Source organism: Balaenoptera ricei, chromosome 5 (assembly GCF_028023285.1).
Source record: "Balaenoptera ricei isolate mBalRic1 chromosome 5, mBalRic1.hap2, whole genome shotgun sequence".
NCBI lineage: Eukaryota > Metazoa > Chordata > Mammalia > Artiodactyla > Balaenopteridae > Balaenoptera > Balaenoptera ricei.
Window position 1 is genome coordinate 115,539,008 of NC_082643.1, and position 22,385 is coordinate 115,561,392.

At 38.8% G+C, this 22,385-nt stretch overlaps 1 protein-coding gene across 1 annotated transcript in view; it reads left to right on the plus strand.

The window, feature by feature from the left end:
* Nucleotides 1–2,858: 2,858 nt before the first annotated feature.
* Nucleotides 2,859–22,385, plus strand: part of ANK2 (ankyrin 2) — a 695,510-nt gene continuing 675,983 nt past the window's right edge. The window contains exon 1 of the mRNA XM_059923449.1: nucleotides 2,859–3,316. Within this exon, the coding sequence (XP_059779432.1) occupies nucleotides 3,245–3,316 (72 nt within the window). The 5' untranslated portion in view covers nucleotides 2,859–3,244. The remainder of the gene's footprint in view (nucleotides 3,317–22,385) is intronic.

The following is a 22,385-nucleotide window of genomic DNA, read 5'->3' on the forward strand; positions in this document are numbered from 1 at the left end:
TATAAACTCTGTCAGACAGCGGTAAGCGCACAGAAGGGATGTACTGCAAGGTAAGAGATATGAAAAGGGTGGAGTGTTATTATCTTATAGGATATATTAGTTTTCTAGGGGTGCTATAGAAGTACCACAAAGTGGGTGGCTTAAACAACAGAAATCTATTGTCTCACAGCGCTGGAGGCTAGAAGTCTGAGATCAGTATCTACAGGGTTGGTTCCTGATGAGGGCTGCGAGGGAGAATCTGCTCCATGCTACTTTCCTAGAGTCTGGTAGTTTGCTGGCAAACTTTGGCATTCTTCCATTTCTAGGTGCATCATCCCACTTTCTGCCTTAATGTTCACATTGTGTTCTCCCTGTGTGTGTGTCTATGGACAAATTTTCCCTTTTTATAATGACACCAGTCATATTGGACTGGGGACACATCCTACTCCAATATGACCTCACCTTAACTAATTACATCTGCAATAATTCTATTTCCAAAAAAGGTCACATTCTCAGGTACTAGGGATTAGGATTTCAACATCTGCATTTGGGGGGACACAATTTACCCCATAATACAGGGTAATCAGGAAGTCCTCACTGATAAGGTGATATTGGCACAGGGGCTTGAAGGAAGTAAGGAAATGATCCATGCAGATATCTGAGAGAGGAGTGGTCCAGATACAAAGGACCTGAGACCAGGTCCTAGAATATTCAAGAAGTGGAAACAAGGCCAGTGTGGCCATGGTGAGTGAGTGAGGGGATGGCTGGAAATAAGGTTAGAGAGGGGTGGGCAGGAATGGAGGATGGATTACATAGATCTTATCTTACATCAAAAGATGGAAAAGCCTTGGTTCTTACTCTGAGTGAGAAGGGAAGACACAGGAGGGCTTTGAGCACTGCTAGCTGCTCTCTGGTAAGCCACGTGTGAGGAGCAAGGGTGGAAGAATACAGACTGGTTAGAGACTTTTGCTATCAGGCAGGTGAAAGATTAATGGCGGCTTGGACTAGACAGATTGTACTGGAAATACAGAAGTGGTTGGATTCTGTATGAATTGCTCTTAGAGCAAATGTGGATTGTGAGAGCAAGTAAGGAATTAAGACTATCTCTGAGGTTTTTGTCCTGAGCATCTTAAAGGTGGGAAAAGCTATATTGGAGCAGTTAATTTGGCAGGGGAAGATAAGAAGGAGCTCAGTTTTGCCCGTGATAAGTTTGAAACTCCTAGATATCAGGTAGAGGTGAAGGCAGTTGGCAATAGGAGTTTGAACTTAAGGGGGAAGACTGGGGATGGAAACATACATTTGGAAATGCATATCAGAATACAGATTCTATTTAAAGTGATGCGGGACTCCCCTGGTGGTCCAGTATGTAAGACTCCGCACTCCCAAAGCAGGGGGCCTGGGTTGGATCCCTGGTCAGGGAACTAGATCCCGCATGCTGCAACTAAGAGTCCTCATTCCGCAACTAAGAAGTCCACATGCCACAAGGAAGATCCTGCGTGCCACAACTAAGACCCGGCGCAGCCAAAGTAAATAAATAAATAAATAAATAAATAAATATTTAAAAATAAATAAATAAATAAAGCCATGGAACTGTGAGTTCAACAACAGAGTGAGTACAGAGATAGAGAAGATATACATGGAGAGGAAAAGGAGAACCAGAACTGAACTCTCTGACATTTCAAAGTTTAGAAGTTCAGAAGTTGAGCCTAATGAGGACTGAAAATTGATCATTAGATGTAGTAACATGGGGGTCACTTGGAACCTTGTCAAGAGAAAGTTTGGTGGAGTAAAAAGCCTGAATGGAGTGGGTTCAACGAAGAATGTGAAGAGAGGAATTGGAGGTATTAAAACTTTATGGAAGATCTTGCTGAGAAGCAGTGTTGAGGCTGGAACACTAGCTGCAGGGGAGAGGAAGGAGGGAGAGGACGGTGTCTGCGGTAAAGGAAAACATTTTTCAAAGGTGGGAGTATGTTTATATGGAGATCCATAAGAGAGGGAACAAATTAATCTCTTGAGGGTCATCTTATCTGTAAAAAGCCATAACTCTCACCTCCATGGGGCAGCTGAGCTAATGAAGGGAGATAAGGATCAGGTGTTGGAAAGTGGTTTGCCCTCAGTCAAAATGACAGCTCCAACTGCATCCCTGAGAAACAGTGATGTACACAAGGCTGGCCCCTGTGGGGGTTCACCCCTCCTGCCACCAGGCCTGGCACAGATGGAGGTCTGCAAAACCTGGTCCTGCCGTTTAAGTTCTTCACAGGGCTGCAGAAGACGTGTTCTCCGCCTTAGTGAGGACGGGGGGCCGTCACTACCCTGTACAGTAGCTGAAAGATGCTTTCTCATAGTGAAGAAGGTGGGAAGGGAGAAGCTCGATCTTGGGGAAGGCGGAAACGCCCAAAGCGTGGAAGACACACAGCTGAAGTCACTTCACTCACCAGCCCACATCTGACTTGGGGTTGAAGTCGCAGTTCGCATTTCACACCGCATTCACTCCAGAAATTAATTCCTCCTAATCAAGAGGGAGTGGTTGGCGGAACAAAGAATGTGTGTCTGCGGAGGCTAGGGGTGGCTGGGTGGGTGCCTATCACAATGCGAAAGGGGAGAATGCGTGGGACTCGGCAATGTGTGCCCGGTATGAATGGGAAGAGCCGAGTGAGTGTGGAGCTGGGCAGCGAAGAGCTGCACGCGCCCCAGCGGCCGGGGGCCTCCCGAGGGAACGTCTGCCTGTGATGCGGGAGCGCCCGCCGACGAGCCTCCTTCTCCCCACCCACCTCCCAAACTCCGGCAGTCAGTGGTGCATATAGACATATTTCTGGGAGCTGTCCATGAGCTCATCGCTCTCCCGGCGATAGCGGCGGCAGCGAGGGAAGCAGCCTCATTTCCCCCCGGCGCCGCTAGAATAAGCTCCGCCGCTCGCACATTCACACGCGCGGCGCGCGGCGCCGGGAAGGAGCAGCCGCCGGCCCCACCCCGAGGCCAAGGTCGCCCCCGACCCTGGCCTGCCATGGCCCGGAGTCTCCCCGCCGGGAGGTAGGTGGGCGCAGGAAGGGGCGAGGGGCTCCGGCCAGGACTGCGGCCGGGCGAGCCAAGCGGGCAGCCGCCCCTCGCTCTCTGCGGCGGAGGAGCCGGGCGGGGCCGCGGGCGCGGCGGCTGCGGAACCTCCCGGCCCGTCTGGGGCCGCGGGCCGCAGGCCCCGCGCGGAGGAGCCGCAGGAGACCCGAGGGACCCGGGCGTGACAGGAGGAAGAAACCGGAGCACCAGGAAGATGGCTTCTCCCACCTCCTCGGCCCCGGAAGGCGGGGCCTCCACGCCGCCGAACCCGCCGCGGATTCGTCAGGTGGGTGCACAAAGTGCGGGGAGGGGCGCCCGCACCCCATTGTTCTCGCCTTCCCCAAGGACGGGGACGTCGCCCCAGTGCAGAGGCTGACGAGGAGTGGGACTGACACAGGCATACTCGGCCGCATCGCCTGGTCCAGGACCATTCTCTGAACGCCCTTTTCCCAGTCTCGCTTCACACACGGACACGGAAACACACACACACACGCACACACACACTCCTAGAAAAACACGTTTTCCAAAACCAGATGTGTAACTTATGCATACACACACGCTCATACACACCCCGCAAACTCATCCCCCAAACTCATCCCCCCACCGCGCACAGAGACACACGCCCAGCTGTCACATGACCCACTGCGGAGCTACACCATTAAGGAGGAGCCCTTGGTGCCCTCAGGGGGGAAATCCACCCCAGACCCCAAACCCCCGAGGACCTTGAGAGGGACTGCTGGAAGCATTCACTTCCCACCCACAGGAGAGAAGGACCGTGTCTAGAGGTTGCTTACTAGTTCTCAACTTTCAGATAGAGCTACACCCAACAATTGCAGCCTTGTATTAGACATTAGTACTGGAAAACATGTGTTCCTGCTCTCCCGACTGTCTCTGTCTGCAGAGACACTTTTCCCCAACACTGCAAGGGAGGGTGTGGGGTGGGTGATGCACATTTCTTTGGCTGTCTGAATAAACCCTGTTTTCTGTTTGTATGGTAATATTAAAACATGGGAGTACTCCATCTGGTTTGATCTGTGATTTGGTATCTAAAAGAGCTTTCTTCTTCTTTTTGTGCTACCATTGCCAGGAACTACAGCATTAGCACTTTAGGTTATCGCGGTAGCAACGCAAGCGTCAGTTTGCCCTGTTCAGTGTAGTGTATGGGTGTGAGAATCTGATCCACTGACTACAGATAGGCAACCTCTTTACCAAGGAGAATCGAACTCCTGTTTAGAAATATGGTAAAACTGGTTAATGCAGCAGGAGGATAATACCCAACAGAATAGTTTTTCTTCAGGGCAATGTGGAAATTTTGAAGAACCCAGAAGCTTTAGAATTTATGAAAACATGACTAAAATTTGGTTGACACTTCACAAGGTCTTTGCTACATTTGAATTTTAATGTGTATAGATAATGTTATTTTGGGGATAACCTTTGTTTATGTGCATTTTTAATGCAATGACTAAAGATCAATGTGTACTTTTTTTTAATGGCCCTCTGTGTCTCAGTGAAATTGTTAGGGTTTTAAATGCTTGTAGAATCCAAGACTCTAATTTTATGACAATGCATTTTTAATTGCACTTGGAGTTATTTATTTTTTTCCTGAAGCATTGTGGTAGCAGGCATCATTACATCTTTATTTGTGATATTTATGCGTCTAAGAATGATGGTGAAATCACCGCTATTTGCAATGTAAGAAAAATCATGTCCTATGTGAAAAATCATTTTTATACCTATTTGGCTAAATATATATGTATGTTTGTGTATATAGTTATATGTACTCATAAGAATCTCTGTGAAGTCTCATTCTATATTTAGAATAATTCTACTGATCTAAGAAATAGTATGTGTGAAAATGGTCAGGAGAAAAAATTTGTATGAAAGGTCATTGCTATTTTGCAGAGTAGACACTCTACTTAGAGGACCTCGTAATTAGAAGCTGTGTAAATGACATTATGCTGCAACATTCAAGTAATTGACTGGTGTCCTCTGCTCAGCCTTTAATTTATATGACCTTACAGAAGCACTCTTCTAGTGATTGGTGCATTAATTTGCATAGGGTGTAGAAATAGGTTGCTGGAATTATTGGTCATTCCAGTCTACCTGATTCATCCAGGCAGGTGGAACAGAAGTCCTGACAACCTCTGACTACAGCGTCAACACTTTTCCTGCAAGTGATTTTGAGCAAATTAGAAATTTTAAAAAGCAGAAGGGATAGCAGTGTTTTCCTGCAAAATGGTGAAATATTTTAGGTCCCAGTCCCAGTATATTTTAACTGTGTCACTGTTTCCCTGACATGTTTCTCCTTGTTCTTTAGTAATTCTTTTTCAAATCAATTCTGGATTGAATCAGAATTGAATTAACGTCTGAATTGTTTTCCTCTTTTTAAACCATAGTTGACAGAAAAAGTATAATTGAAAGAACATAGAAGTCCAAAGGTTGAAAGATTTTAATTAAAGACATAGCATGGGTTTTAGCAACATATAAATTTATTGGTCATCATTTTAATTATATAATAGAAATTTAGAAATAAAATATTTTAGAAAGGCTTTCAGTGAATATATATTTATATCCTGTAAATTAGTATATTTAACTGCTAATTTCAATGAAAATATTCTATGTGAAGATTCATTTATTCAACAAACACTTATTCAGAACGGAGTAATGTTTCATGCCCTAAAGATAAAGAAATGAAGAAGATAAAAATGTTATCCATTAGGAGGTGTAGGTGTTTTTAATGAAGACAAACATTAAAGCATCTGAAATTTGAATTGCTTATAGGGGCTTTTCCACATTATTTAAAAATATATTTCTCAACTTTTTGTTTTGATCATTCCTCTAATAATGAGTCTAAATAATTCCTGGGTTTGCATATACCTAAAAAGTCACTGTATGACTGAATTAATGTTTGCATCCATTTGATATATGATATATTTCTGTGCTAATTATTTAATCTGTTATTAGAATGATATATCAGAAACTATATATTATTTTTACAACTTGATCTTTTGGACAAAGTTTATTTTTATTTTTATTTTTTAAGTGTTTGGAAATTGCTGATATAGCATGAAATAACTGAAGTAATCCAGTGCCTTTGCACAGTGCAGTTAAAATCTAGATTTCCAAAAATGAGACGATCAAGGGAAAATGACCTTCAACTTCATTCTGTCATGTTAAGGGAGAGAAAAATTTATTAATATGCTCTGTCTTCTCAGGCTCCTAAGATACTAGATATTTAATTTTTTCCCTCTTTTAAGAAAAGGGTTATATTTTCTTTGTTTTCTATACAAGATAACTATGGTACAGAAGTTTCACTACTTTTTAAAACCGTTTAAGTCAAATTAGCTACCAAACTATAAAGACAAATCTCCTGGATTTCATTACGTGTTTATTCTTTATTCATTTTCTGACCATAAAAGATAAAGAAACGATAGTTTTGCCACTAAGTTTTTAAATAGTTTGTCTGCATATATTATGTGTATCAAGAGATCCATATGATTTCTATGGCCATTGCCAGAAAATTTAAATCAGTTAGTTAAATGAGTGTTTACTGAGATCTTGAAGTTAAGGTACTTTGCTAGCATCTTTCTGGGCCTTATCTTTCTGATGAGCTATGATGGGAGTTTCCAAAGCATTGATTACTTTGAGAATTGGAGAGCTATAAGACATCCTTTATAATTGGTGCCAGTGAAACTTAGTGTCTTTTTCTTGTTTCATGATCAATCCTTCTCCACGATCTGTGGATATTAGTGTTATTTCATTTATGGAAGCAAACCAGTGTTCTTTCTTTCATTGTTGTAGAAACTCAGAAGCCTCTCATATGGTAATGATAAAATATTTACAAAGGGGCCAGGTGTGATGCTAAGCAAGGCACAGTTTTCCCAACAGTCCTACGAAGGAGATATTATTATTCCCATTTTCCGATGAGTAATGTGGGTTTAGCGAAACTAAGCTGCATCCTCAAGTTCATAGCTGGTAAGCTGCAACTACGCAACTCGGGGATTTAAAACGTGGTCACGATGCCTCATTTCACACTCACTGTTATTTTATTGTCTTCCCCTTCTAATTTGTGGCTATTGGGGGAGATCTTCTTAGCACTCTTTATACTTTGAGCCCTCTGTAACCGTTCTTAGGAATTCTCCTTTAGTTTGCCTTGATTAACTGTAGGATTTACAACAGAGTTGAAATAATTTTCATTATTTTAATTCATCAAATGAAAATAACTTGAATTCCATTTGCACTTCTGTATTCTCTAAGATAGCATTTCTGCAGCCTCATGGTTGCTGAGAGGAGAGACTAAAGCCCTCATTTAGCTTTTGTTTCCCCTGAGAGCTCCTCAATTATTCCTGCTGTTTCCATGTTGGTGCTGAGAAAAATAGTTCTGAGAATGAGCTGGATTAATGGAGAGTCTTCTTGAACAGGCATAAATAAATAGGAGGCTTTAGTTTCAAGTTTTTTAGTTTCTTCCAATATTAATTCCATGCTTTGTTTATGCTTGTCAAGATAAGTTATATTTTGAATTTTCATGTTATGCAAAGTATTTGAGTTACAAAAAGAGGATAATTTCCTTTAGACAGTGAAGGGATAAAAGAGAATAAAAGCAATAAGTGAATATAGTGATGCATTGATATAATTGGTTTAGATTTTTAATTTTGTTTTTTAATTTATATACAGTAAAATTCACTTTTTATGCAGTTTAATGAGTTTTGACAGATCCTTAGAGTTGTGTATCTATCACCACAATCTAGGTGTAGAACAGTTCTAGCTCCCTGAAATATTCCTTTTTTTTTTTTTTTTTGGCCACACTGCGCAGCATGCAGGATCTTAGTTCCCCAACCAGGGATCGAACCTGTGTCCCCTGTGGTGGAAGTGCAGAGTCCTAACCATTGGACTGCTGAGGAATTCCCCTGAAATATTCCTTTGTGCTAATGCCACTGTAGTCAAACAGATCCTCCCACCTTCAACCTCTGGCATCCACTGAGCTGTCCTCTGTCCCTATATTTTTGCCTTTCACAGAATGTCATGTAAATGGAATCATCCAGAATACAACCTTTTGAAACTGACTTTTTTTCACTCAGCGTAATGCCCTTAATAGCCATCTAACTTCTTGCATTTGTCAATATTTTGTTCCTTTTTATTGTGGAATAGTATTTCATTGTATGGGTGTACCATTGTCTAGCCATTCAGATGAAGGACATTTGGGTTGTTTCCAGGTTGAGGCAATTATGAATGAAGTTGCTATTAAATATTTGTATACAGGTTTTGTGTAAACCTAAGTATTCACTTCTCTTGGGTGTATACCTAGGAATAGGATTGCTGGATCATATGGTAAGCATATATTAACTTTATAGGAAACTGCCAGACTATTTTTCAAAGTGGCTGTATGGCTTTTGCATTCCTTCCAACAATGAACCAGAGTTCCTGTTGCTCCACATCCTTGTTAACATTTGGTATTGTCATTTTTTTTCCTTTAGTCATTCTAATAGATCTGTAGAGGTATCTCATTGTGATTTTAATTTGTATTGCTCTAGTGACTAATGGTACTTGAATACTTTTGCCAACATTGTCTTTGTTGAAGTGTCCAAATATTTTGGCCATCTTTTTAAAAAATTTTTATTTATTTATTTATTTATTTATTTATGGCTGTGTTGGGTCTTCGTTTCTGTGCAAGGGCTTTCTCCAGTTGCGGCAAGCGGGGGCCACTCTTCATTGTGGTGCGCGGGCCTCTCACCATCGCGACCTCTCCCGTTGCGGAGCACAGGCTCCAGGCACGCAGGCTCAGTAATTGTGGCTCATGGGTCTAGTTGCTCCGTGGCATGTGGGATCTTCCCAGACCAGGGCTCGAACCCGTGTCCCCTGCATTGGCAGGCAGATTCTCAACCACTGCGCCACCAGGGAAGCCCTTGGCCATCTTTTAAATTGGGTTGTTTACTTTTTGTTGAGTTTAGAGAGTTATTTATATATTCTGGAGACAAGTTCTTTGTTAGATATATAGTTTTAAAAAAATAAATTTATTTATTTTATTTTTGGCTGCGTTGGGTCTTCATTGCTGCACGTGGGCTTTCTCTAGTTGTGGTGAGCGGGGGTACTCTTTGTTGCGGTGCGGTGGCTTCTCTCGTTGCGGAGCACAGGCTCTAGGCGCACAGGCTTCAGTAGTTGTGGCACGTGGGCTCAGTAGTTGTGGCCCAGGGGCTTAGTTGCTCCGTGGCATGTGGGATATTCCCGGACCAGGGCTCGCACCCGTGTCCCCTGCATTGGCAGGGGGATTCTTAACCACTGCGCCACCAGGGAAGCCCTAGATATATGATTTGAACATATTTTATCTTAGTCTATCTCTGCTCTTTTTATTCTCTTTTTAGTGTCTTTCTTAGAGCAAAGGTTTTTAATTTTGATCAAGTCCAATTATCAGTTTTTTCTTTAATGGGTTGTCCTTCTGTTGTATCTAAGAACTCTTTCCCTAACCCAAAGTCACAAAGATTTTCTCCCAGTTTTTAAAAAGTCTATCATTTTAACATTTGACATTTAAGTCTTTCAGTCACTTTGAGTTGATTTTTGTGATGTGTAGTTCAAGGTTCTTCTTTTTTTTTTTTTTGCATATGAATATCCAGTTATTCCATTACCCTTTGTTGAAAAGACTATGCTTTATTAAATTGCCTTTGCATCTTTGTAAAAAAAAAATCAATTGACATATTGGCATGAGTTAATATCTGGACTCTCTCCTCTGGATTTAGATATTTTGAGTTTTTCAGATTTCAGAAAAAAGTATGTATCATGTAATTTTTAGAAAATCTAATGACATTAACATGCTTTTGACTTTGTTTTTTAAATGTTATTTACATAGTTTTCAATCTAAACATCATATTAATGTACAAGGCAAGCCCTTATGTCTGGAACGGAAGCAGTTTATGAAAGTGAAATGCATATAATAAAACTATATCAAGAAAACAAATGGAAAAAAGACAAGATGTACCCTATTTGATGAATACAGAGAGTTTCCAGAGGTTTTTAGAAAACAGTTTCTAGCTCAGCTATGTTGAATATGGAAGTGAGATGAGAAATAAATGGGGACTTTAAGCTTCATTCACTATAGGCTTTGGCGAAGATTAGCATTTCATTTTTTATAAAGCGTTACTATATGGGTAGATTATGGTATATTAAGGAGCTAATTATCTGTTCCTAGTGACACATATGGCATTGAGTTCAGTAGTCTAAACCTAGCTTTTAGGTTAGGTTAGGTTATCTATTGCTGCATAACAAACCACCTCAAACATAGTGGTTTCAAACACCAGTAATCATATGTTTTGCTCATTAATCTGCAATTTGAGTAGGGCTTGATGAGAATGTTGGGAATCAGCTGGGGTTACTGGAAGGCTGGAGGTGACTTTATGGCTGGGGACAGATCATCTCAGGTTTGCTCACTTGCATGTCTACTGGCCAGTGCTGGGGCTATTGGCTGGAACACCTATATATGAGTCCTCTTCAGGTGGATACTTATCTTCCTCACAACATAGTGACTGGGGTCTAAGAGTAAGAGTCCCCACACATCACAGCAGAAGTAAAGGACATCTTATGACCTAGCCTTGGAAATCACATAGGGTTACTTAATGCCATACTCTGTTGGTTGAGGTAATCACAGAGGTTCAACCAGATTCAAGGGGAGGGGAATAGACCCCACTACTCTATGCAAGGGATGAATATCAACATTACATTGTAAGAAATGCATGTGGGATAGGCTATTTGGCCACCTTTGAAAAGACGATCTACCACAGAGTGAGAACTAAGTTAATACAAAGTAAGCTGCTATATTCGTCACATTATTTTTGTCATTGGATCAGGAGGTAACACAGATGTGACAAGAACTGGTTAAATAAGTATTTCATAGGAAATATTTTCCCACTTAAATATCATAAATCACTCTATGCAAACACTGTACTTTTTCACGTTGTTTGATTTTTGATTGCTTAGTAGTCCTGGACTTGGGTTCTGCCTGTGGAGTTTGGAGGGCATTGCATAGTACCACCATTAGACACAAGGCTCTAGAGCCTCCGAGAAGTCAGAAATCAGGCTTGTACAGCTGTCCTGGTTGCTCTTTGAGTAATTCTGAGTAAATAATTTCATCTTCCTAAACTGTAGTTTTGTAATCTATAAAATGCAGATAATTATCATTCTATCTCATAAACCCATTATTAAACTTTGATATAATATTTGGGCAGGTACTTCTAAACAATAAAATAATACAGAGGTATACTTTATTGTGAAAAAACATGTAATTTTGATTTGAATTGTTTGTGCCCTAAGCATCTTGGTTAACTAATTGAACTTATTCTAACAGTTTATAAACATAATTTTATTATACTTTTTTTAAAATTGAAGAAGTCATATAAGAATGTGGTAGGGAATTCCCTGGTGGTTCAGTGGTTGGGACTTGGCACTTTCACTGCTGTGGCATGTGTTCGGTCCCTGGTTGGGGAACTAAGATCCTGCCAGCTGTGGTGTGGTCAAAGAAAAAAAGTGTGGTAATAAATTAATATTTTTATAGATGGATATATTTGGAAAGTAAACCTTACTCCAAACCCAAACTCTGCAATCCCCTACCCCTGAAACAATCATTTCTTATGTATTCTCTTAGAAATATTCTGTTTATAGAAACATTTATCTGTGTACATACTCCTTCCCCCTTTTGTTTACACAAATGGGAGCCTACTATACACGTTGCTTGATACTCTGCTTCTTTCTTAAAAATTTATTCTGGTCCAGTTTGGTACATACACTTGATCTTTTATTGTTACATATTATTTTATTAAATGAATGTATCATAATTCATTTCACTCTTTGTGAATGGACATTTAGGTTGTTTCTAGTATTTTGCTTCAGTGAAAATCTTGTACATTTGTATTTAAGAATGTGTGTGGGCATATATGGGTCTTTGAACACATGTATTGGTAAATAAATTTCCAGAAGTCAAATTGTTGGATCAAAAGCTACTTTTTACTCCCTCTCACTTCTGAATACTATGTTCAACAATGTAGAAACCCTCAAGTAACAAAACTGAATTATATCAATTTTGGTCTTAGGTGTATAATTGTCAGTCAACTTTATATTTTGCTAATCCTTTTTTGTTTTCTCCATTTTTAAAATGTTACATGCTCAAATGTCAACATATTAGGAAAAGAGCCATCATAATCTTGCGATGCATCATTATGGATCATACATACTTTGGCTGAAAACTTTTCTTCATTTAAATCCATTCTTTCCTTAGATCACTTTAGATTATTCAAGTTCCAGAGTGTTATTAACAAGTATTATTTCTGTTCACTTTTCAGAATCCTTCATTATAACTCTTAATTTCACAATGACCAATATGTGTAACAACTTGGAAAGCAGATAATCCATATTTTAGATTTCAGATTAGTTAAGTGGATGCACAAAGAGTATAAATAGTTTGCTTGGGATTACCTAGCAAATGAGTGGCAGTCTGAACAAGGCCCTGATTAGTAACTATTTGCTTTTTAACCAATAGAACTTTATTGCATTTCAAACAAGATAGCAATCAATCACATTTTCAATTTTAACTATCATTTGGTGGAAGGTTACTAAGGTGGAAGGTTATATTTTCACTTGGATATAGATAGTATATACTTGGATATATAGAAAGTATCTCTTAAAATGAGAAATCAAATTTAACAAATCAGGTGTAGAATACCCCTAAGTGGTCATTTTAAGAGATAACTTTCCTCTTTTTCAAAGAAAAGCCATCATTATATAAAATAAGTTATGGTTCATTTGGAAAATTCTTCCTCATAAGGATATTAGATCTATCCCTGCTCTCAAAAATCTTACAATCCTATAGAAGAAGAAATCAAGCACTGTACACAGCTTACTTTAATGCAGATAGAATATGGTAAGTATAATAATAGAGTACAAAATACCATGGGAGGAGATAAAAGAAGTTTATTTTGATTGGAGGAAATCATATTAGGTTTAGTGAAACAGTTGAAATGTGAGTTGAATATTGAAGAATGGATTTCATTTTGACAGGTAGAGATTAGATAAAAAGCGTTTCAGATCCAGAATAAACAGCATGAAGAGACACATAGAGATGGAAAAATATTAGAGGGTAGGCAGAATGGTTAGTAATCAATCCCAGTTGGCTACAGAGTGGGAGATAAGGAGAGATTAGTGAAACATAAAATTGGAAAAATAATTGGTATAACATCATGGAAAGTCTTCAGTTTACCAGAGTTTGGTCTTTATTCTTTAGAATATGCATACTCCTGCTAGGGTTTGGCTTTATTTTCCACCTCCCTGTCATCCTCAGATAAAAGCTACCCTCAAATAAAATCATCATCTTCATCATCACCTAATCATGGATAAGCCATATTTTCACAATCTTAACTAAGAGGTGAATAAAAGTTACTTTAGGAAACATGGCTATTTTCATCGATTCTGTAACATAAAATCTAAGAAAAACAATATGTTTACTCTCTGCACAAATAACTTCATGCCATGCTCCCTTAGATTCTCTCTGTCTTCCTATCAGATTACCTTCTCTTGAATAAAAATTTTGGAGCTGTTGCTGCATGTCGGGCTTTTAGTTGAAGGAATAATTTATTTCAAAGGCTGAACAATAATAGATTTAACATCATAGCTCTCACTCAGATCCTTTTGTGTAAATGTAACTTGTAGAACACTCAGAAAAAAAAGAACATTGTAATAGTTATTGCTTATCTGGTTTGTCTCATTTGAGCCCCAGAATCTTGACTAATGTCTGGGAATTAAACTAGATATTTTTTTGTAACAATGCTTTCAAAAAGTTCTTTAATTCAGGACTTTATGAAGGTAATAAAAGAATGCATAGGGAATAATGGAACTCACAGTATAGAATAAAAATTACATGTCTTTAAAGATACAATAAGTTAAGCATATCCTTGCAGTTATTAATACTATTCAGTGGGGTTTTGATACGAAGTTCTGTGCCTCTTCAGTATCTCTCAGTTGTGTCTGGATTTCCTTTCTTCCAGATAGAGCCTGATCACATTCTGAATCCCATATCTTTCCCAGGAATGTTTGTGCTGTAGTTGATAAATTCTTTAAGGCCATTATCATTATCTGCATATTAATCTCATTTGATACTAATGGGATTTAATTTGAAAATTGTTAAATTAGTTGATTTTATTAAAAATTAATTTAAATGTTATTTAAAGCACTAAGTTTTATCATCTGATTTCTGGGCTATTTTGCCTCTGTCACTTTACTCTGCAAATCTTCTACCATTATATATTTATTAACCTGTTAATGATATCTCTCTAATCAGTGTCTTCCGTCTCGAGAATGTGTATTTGGCCATGGTCATCATTTGGTGAGCTGTAGGTGATGGGAGGGGTATTTTAAGTTACAGCTTACTAGGTCATTTCTTGACTCTTTTTTTTTTTTTTTTAAGTTAATTAATTTATTTATTTATGGCTGTGTTGGGTCTTCGTTTCTGTGCAAGGGCTTTCTCTAGTTGCGGCGAGCGGGGGCCACTCTTCATCGTGGTGCGCAGGCCTCTCACTGTCGTGGCCTCTCTTGTTGCAGAGCACAGGCTCCAGACGCGCAGGCTCAGTAGTTGTGGCTCACAGGCCCAGTTGCTCCACGGCATGTGGGATCTTCCCAGACCAGGGCTCGAACCCGTGTCCCCTGCATTGGCAGGCAGATTCTCAACCAGTGCGCCACCAGGGAAGCCCCACTAGGTCATTTCTTGATGAGAGTTCAGGCTGAAAACAGAACCCCTTGGGCAGACTGCTGGTACTTCCTGTGTCACACATGACCAGAAGCAGAATCTGTGGGGATATACTCAAGTTTAGACAATGGAAGCCTAACAAGAAAGCAAAGATGCGATCGTGCTCATGGAGCAAGGTATCTCAGAGCTGAAAGAAATTAGAGGAAACACCAAGATCTGAGTTCTTGTCAAGAGCTACACCTGGAATTTATTTTTTTTTCTTTTAATGGAAATTAAACAAACATTATTTTGTTTTACCTGAGGAGGTCTGAAAACAGTTTTATTCTGTTAAATGCTTTATTTCACGTAGACTGAGGTAGTAACAAATCTCCTTGAATCTGCTACACTATCTTTATATGCAAGTTATTTATCTCAACAATTTTCCTTTATAATAGATGGTAACTTGCCAGCCACTTGGTATTAAAAACCAGACTACTGGAAATGCAGTTTTTCAAATCCATTAACCTTTATTCAACTCTTATGGTAATAAATGTAGAAGGATCACATCATTTTTCTTCAGTGTATGATCTAATATAAATTGGGTTTGTCTGACCTTTTTTCTGACTGTCCTAAAGGATACGCTTATAAAACTGAAAGAAAAAAAAAAAAAAAACAAAACTGAAAGAAATCTTCCCACAGGTTTTATGAATACTGTGTTTCTCTTTTGATGTCTGTCTTTGCTTTAATATCATAAGGTTATTTCACCCTAGTTTATTTTGGGATCAGGCAAGTCAAATAAACCTTTTCTGGAACTGGATTTGACCTGGTTTAACCAATTTGCTGCCCCATGTAATGACTGATAATCATGAACACAAGCAAAAGTATTAGATGCATGATTTTGTGATATTGCTTAAATTGTGCAAGCTTATAAATTTAAGAGTAACGGTTATATTTAACGTAAATTATATGGACTAATCACTTTTATAGTGCCAGTTTATAAAGAAAAATATTTGTTTTGTACATTTGCACCATTGAGCTAAAAATAATATTCAGTAAATCAATATATTTAGTGTTATTCCCTACCCATGATAGTTATCAAGTATTTGTATAGCTTTGTTAGAAGTTCTCATACAGTTTATTTAGACACCAATGAATAAATATTTACTTAAAAAAATATGAATTTATAGATATAAGAAGCTAAAATGTACAAGAGTAACAGAGCTGTTGACTAAATCAGACTTCCAATTGGATAAAAGACCTCGTATGGCAACTTAGAAAATCCTCTCTCTATTTTTGATAAAAGCTTGGATTGTTTATCACTGAATTAACTCTTTCATCTGAGAGTACAAAATGTTTTATTCATGAATGTCTCTTTTATAGCCACCTTCTTCAGTTATAAAAGAAAACCAAGAACATACCTCTACCTCTAAACCTCGTATTTTCACATATTCTTGCTTTCTTCCTTCCTATTTCAGAGGAAGAATTATCCTGACCTTGATCGCACTCCTTTTGCCTATCCTAGGGGTTGACTATGTCCAGGAGGTGCTTTTCTTTTTTTCCCAATTTTTCAGTCTTCTTTGTTATAGAGACTAGGGCAGGGGTGAGCCTGATGGTGAGGGTAAGGAAACCCAACGGCTGTGGAGAGAAGGACGCTTTGGTTGAGAATTTAGCAAACTGACAGCCCTAATCCTTCTAGACTTCTCAGCAGTTTTGATTCTGTTGATCTTTCTCTCCTTCCTGAAACTCTTCCCACTAGGACTGTAGATCTCCATTCATATGTTCAATAATTATATTAACTCCTCTGAAGTAATGATGTTCACACTTAATTGAGCCTGAGTGTGTGCCAAGCTCTGTGACAGCTTCTTTACATGTATTATCTCATTTCATCCTCCCATCCATTTTATGAAGTAGATACAATAATTATCCCAATTTAAAGATAAAGAAACTGAGGCTTAGTAGTTTGCTGACGATCATACAGCCAAGTAAATGGCAGAGTGAGGGATTCATACTCACATGTATTAGGCATCAGAACCCTCATCCTTAAACAGAGCATATGATACCACCTCTTCATGCCAGGTGCCCTGGTAGGGACTGGAAATACAGAGGTGAAAACACCTCAAATACAGAGGTGAAAACACTCAGTACTCATGGAACTTATGCTATAGTTATATGGCATATATGTTATAGGGAAAACAAACAAAACAGGTAGAAGGTGAAGATTTTGATATGGAGGTATGATCCAATGCAGTGGGGGCCTTTATTTGGTTAGGGAATTCAGCAAAGGCCTCAACGAGAAGCTGGTGCTTGAAGGAAGAGTAAAAGTTTGCAACATGACTAAGATAGGGAGGGAATTCCAGGCAGAGGAAACAGCAGGTGCAAAGGCATGGAAGTAGAAAGCATATTGCATTTTAGGGAGTGATCAGCAGTCCTGAATGGCTGGAGCAGGGTGTCTGGGGGAGGTCACAGGAGATGAGACTGGTGAGTCAGTCTAGAGCCAGATCATAAAAAGCCTTGTTTATTATCATGACTCATTTGTGGTTTTCTTGCTAGTGTTTTCCCAGGCAGTTTTTATCATCCTCCTCCATCTCTTCCTCTTCCTTCCCTTGTTATCTAGATATTAGTGTCTCTCAGAGTTCTGCTTGCTATCTTTGATTTTCTTCTCTTATGTGTTTATACTTCTTCCCATACCCAATCATCAAGTCCTATAGCCTCCATTACCACTCAAATGCTGATCTTTCTTCCATCACTATCTTAGTGCCAACCCTTCTCTTGACTTAATATTTTCATCTGACCTCTGTAAATCTTCTCCTTTTTATTCCTCAGGTCCTTCAAACTTAATATTGTCTAAAAGGAAGTCACTGTTTGCTCTCTACCCCACAAAAAGTCTCACATATGTGGACTAGATTGAAGGAAAAAAGTAGAGTTTGGTTTTATAGTGTACTTTTAATAATTAAGTTATTTCAGAGCACTTTACTATGTAATGAATAACTCAGATATGTGTTGTCTAGAGATTGTGTTGGCAAATGGAAAAGCCATTGTGTACTGAAAAAGAGCTTAAATTTGGCTGTGACTATCAGTGAGGGCTGAAAGATATAATGGGTCCATGACTAAGAAGTTTTGCCTACCTGTTGTTTTCCTGAAAAGTTACATGGGATTATCTCAGTATTTTAAAAAGTCCCCCATGCCACCCCCCTCAACTTTGTGGGCTCTTTTTAATCTCTTCTTAAAGTTCAAAAGCCCATATGCTCCCAGGCCACTCTAAAGGTTGGCTATGTGAAAGGTAGGGTGGGAGAAGGAAGCTGAGGAAAAGGTAGGACAGAAGATGAAGTGTTCCTTTGTGTTTCTTTGAACTGGGTTTGCCATTGTGATGAAGGTAATAGAGATTCCTTCATCACCCTGGAGCTGACTAGGAGTTTGGCTGTCCTGAGGAAGGCAGTGTCCCTGTACACCTGGAAAAAGGCTGTGAGTTTCCAAATTAGAATGTGGGAGAAGTGGAAAGTAGGACAAATGATTCCAAAGCTTTTGCTCTTTTCAAAGGGAAACGTAACAATGAAATTGTGAATCCTGAATTGAAAGTGTCAGAAGTTATTATGTCTAGCTAGCAACTCACATGCAGGTGTGATGGAAGTGGAATTGCGAGCCTTAACAGAAAAGATATCAAAAGTAAGTCATTGTTTGAGTAAGTGAATCACCTGGGATCACACTAATCTAAACTCATGGCATGGAGAGTGATTAAAATGAGTTTCTCTTAGAAGAGAAGTGAAGGCATCAGAGAGGGAATTTGCCTATCTTACATGCATTATTATCAGACTTCATTTGTTGTCCTCAAATTTAATAGAAAAAAATGTAATCTCATAAAAGGTTTTGTTTTAATAACTTTTATTAAAGGTTTTACTTTGTTAACTTTTATGTCCACAGATTCCTGTATCTGCAGACATATTATTTGAGTGATTTCTAATTAGCTACCACCATTTTGTATGCTCTAAATTGCTTCAAGGCTGGCAGGGACAGTTCCCACAAGCATAATATAGTTGCAGTTTATCTTGTGTTTAGTCTTCAACTCTCTTTTAACTCATCCTTACTTCTGGTCCCCAAAGCTTATAAGTTTGAACTACCTAACAGTCTCTCTTTCTCTGTCTCTCTGTCCCTCTCTCTCTTTGCAAAAGATGAAGCTGTGGTCTAGAATTACAGCTATTTAATGGAAGAGTCTACCTAAAACACACACGCACATTCACACACACCCCTAAGCCATACAAATATCTACTGTTTAGCTAACAAGGAGGCTGAAGTTATCAGTCCCAGGATGTTTGGTTCAGTGGGTCAGTAATGTTATGAGTGATTGAAGCTTCTCTGATTCCTCTGCTTTGCAGTCCTCAGGTGTTATGTCATCTCTCTTGGTCATAAGATGGCTGCCACAGTTCCAAGCATCGTGTCTTTGTGTAACAGCCAAAGCCGAAAGCAAGGGTAAGGCGAAGGTGGCAGGTGGTGGCCAGGTCTTCCTCTGGTCATACCTTTTTCTTATAAGGGAGGGAAATCTTTCCTAGAAGCCATTCTGCGAGAGCCTCCTTTCATTTCATTGTTAGAACTGGATCATGTGCCTGCCTATCCCTTGAAAAATCCCTCAAAATGAACAGGGTGCCATGTGTTGAGGTTGGGTACATTATCATCCAAACAAAATGGTTGGGAAAAATTGGAGAAAGGTGTTTGGTAGCCAACCAAGAAATCTGCTACATCTACATAGATAGAACTCAATTGAATTTTAGAGCTCATGAATCTGCAATTAATTTACCACAATTAGGTTTAAATGCTGTATCTTATGTTCAATTTATCTACCTCAATGGAAGGAAAAGTCGTTTTAAAATTCTTTTTCTGTTTAGCTATTTCTACAAGGGCTTGGTATAAGCTTTGTGGTTGATGTTTCCATGGTGATCAAAAACATTGTCATCTAAGAGCATTCCTTTAGAACCTAACAGCAAAGGAAACTGTTTAGATGATGATCACAGGAACAAACAAATATGGTTTTTGACAATTGCTGAGAATGTGTTTTGAAAGAATTGATTCTTCAGCTGATGTGATGTATGCATTACATTACTGAAGTTACATCTGCTTTGAATTTTAAAATGTCATCAATAGTGATAAGAGTCTTAATTTTACACTCAAACTTCTGAGGGGATCTGTTAAAGATGGTCTATGTAATAATTCCTGCAATAACTATTCTCTTGTCTTTTCAATTTGAAAGTTATGCTAAGATGAATGAAATCTTGAAGGTGGGCTATCATTAGTTCATTCAACAAATATTTTTTGGATAACTAATATGTATCAGGCAGTGTTATAGGATTTGGGAATACAACAGTGACAAAAATGAAGTCCCTGCCCTCATGGAGCTTATATTCTAGTAGGTAGGAAAGATAGAAAATAAAGACATAAGAATAAATATATACAATCTCACCCGCATTAGGATGACCACTATCAAAAAGCAAAAAATAATAAGTGTTGGTGAGGATGTGGAGAAATTGGAACGCTGTGCACTGCTGGTGGGAAAGTAAAATGGCACAGCTGCTATGGAAAACAGTATGGCAGTTCCTCAAAAAATTAAAAATAGAATTACCATATGATCTAGCAATCCCACTTCTAGGTATATAACCAAAAGAGTTGGAAGCAGGAACTTGAACAGATATTTGTACACCTGTGTTCATAGAAGCATTATAGGCAAAAAGTGAAAGCAACCCAAATGTCCATCAATGGAATAATGGATAAACAAAATATGATATATATATTATGATATATATATGTATAGAGAGAGAGAGAGAGGGAGAAAGAGAGAGGGAGAGAGTCATCTCTGGTATCCATAGGGGATCAGTTCCAGGACCCCCTCAGATGCGAAAATCTGAGGATGCTCATGTCCTTTGTATAAAATGGTCTAGTATCGATATTTGCATATAACCTATGTACACCTTTCTGTATACTTTAAATCATCTCTAGATTACTGGTAATACCTAATACAATGTAAATGCTATGTAAATAGTTGCCTGCCATGTGGCAAATTCAAGTTTTGCTTTTTGGAACTTTCTGGAAAAATTAAAAAAATTTTTTTTCGATATGCGATTGGTTGAATCATGGATGTGGAACCCATGGATATGGAGGGCTGACTGTACATACAATGAAATATTATTCAGCCTTGAAAAGGAAGGAAACTCTGACATGTGCTACAATATGGATGAACCTTGAAGACATTGTTAAGTGAAATAAGCCAGCCATAAAAGGACAAATACTGTCTGATTCCACTTATATGAGGTACCTAGTCAAATTCATAGAGACAGAAAGTAGAATGGTGGTTGCCAGGGGCTGTGGGGAGGGGAGAATGTGGTGGTTTATTGGATATAAAGTTTCAGTTTGGGAAAATGAAAAGAATTCTGGAGATTGGCTGCACAACAATGTGAATGTACTTTACTGAACTGTACACTAAAAATTAGTTAGGATGGTAAATTTTATGTATATTTTACCACAATTAAAAAGAAAGAAAATGTCAGGTGGTGATAAGGGCCATGGAAGAGATAAAACAAGATGAGTGTGGGAACACATGGGATTTCCGGGGAGGGGTGTGGATTGATATTTTATATTTGGTGATCAGAGAAGACCTCCCTAATGAGTGACAGTCAGGCAGAGGCATGAAGTATGTGAAGGAGGGGACCCACCTCTGGGGGAAGAGCGTTTTAGGCAGATGTTAAAGCAAATGCGAATGGTCAACGGTAGGACCAGTTTGGTGTGTTCCGGGAATAGGGAGCTTGCCAGTGTAGCTCAAGCAAAGTAGGTGAGGAGGAGAGTGGTAGAATGAGATCTTGCAGAGGTGGGGGTGGACAGATCGTGTTTCAGGTTATGACACTGAGTGTGTATAAACACGTCCTCGCATGAATAAAATATGGGTATTATATTTCTCTATAATTGTAGGCATAGTGTCGGTTTGTTGGAAAGCAGATGATTGTATTGATCTAAATCATATATGTTTCACTCTCTGTACCTCTGCAGTTAACAGATGAACATTTGTGTTGGCTCACACATTCCCTAAACTGTATTCAGTATGATTCTCACCCCCTCAACCCCCCAACTCTGCCCCCTCTTGCCATTCTTCTAAAGGAATATGTTTCCAGAATGTTCACATTACAGAATTAACATTGTGTCTAAATCTTCAGAGTCAGAAATTAAAGCTTATTTTAAGAATTCCATTATTGTGAAAGTAAATTAAAAATTACAGAAATCTAAGTATAAGCCTTATTGATTTTGGTATTATGGGTAATTCACTGGAAAATATACACTAAGATGAGTTTTCTCAGTGTTTATAAATATCCAGCTAGAGCTTACTATGGACGGTATATATAAAATTAAATAATACATACATGGTTCAGTATATAGTAGCTGTAGTATGCAGCAGAGAGAGTTATTGTTAAAATACCATTATATAAGCTAACCCAAATTTTTACATGGAACTGAAAAAAAATGAAAAACAAAACAAAAAAACTTCTGCTAATTATGAAATAATGTGGGATAATGGAGCAAGCCTAAGCTCTACCCTCAAAGGACTAGGTTAAGTATATATGTTATATTATTTCCTAGATGTATACCCTTTGGAAAGTTATGAATCCTCTCTAAGCCTCAGTTT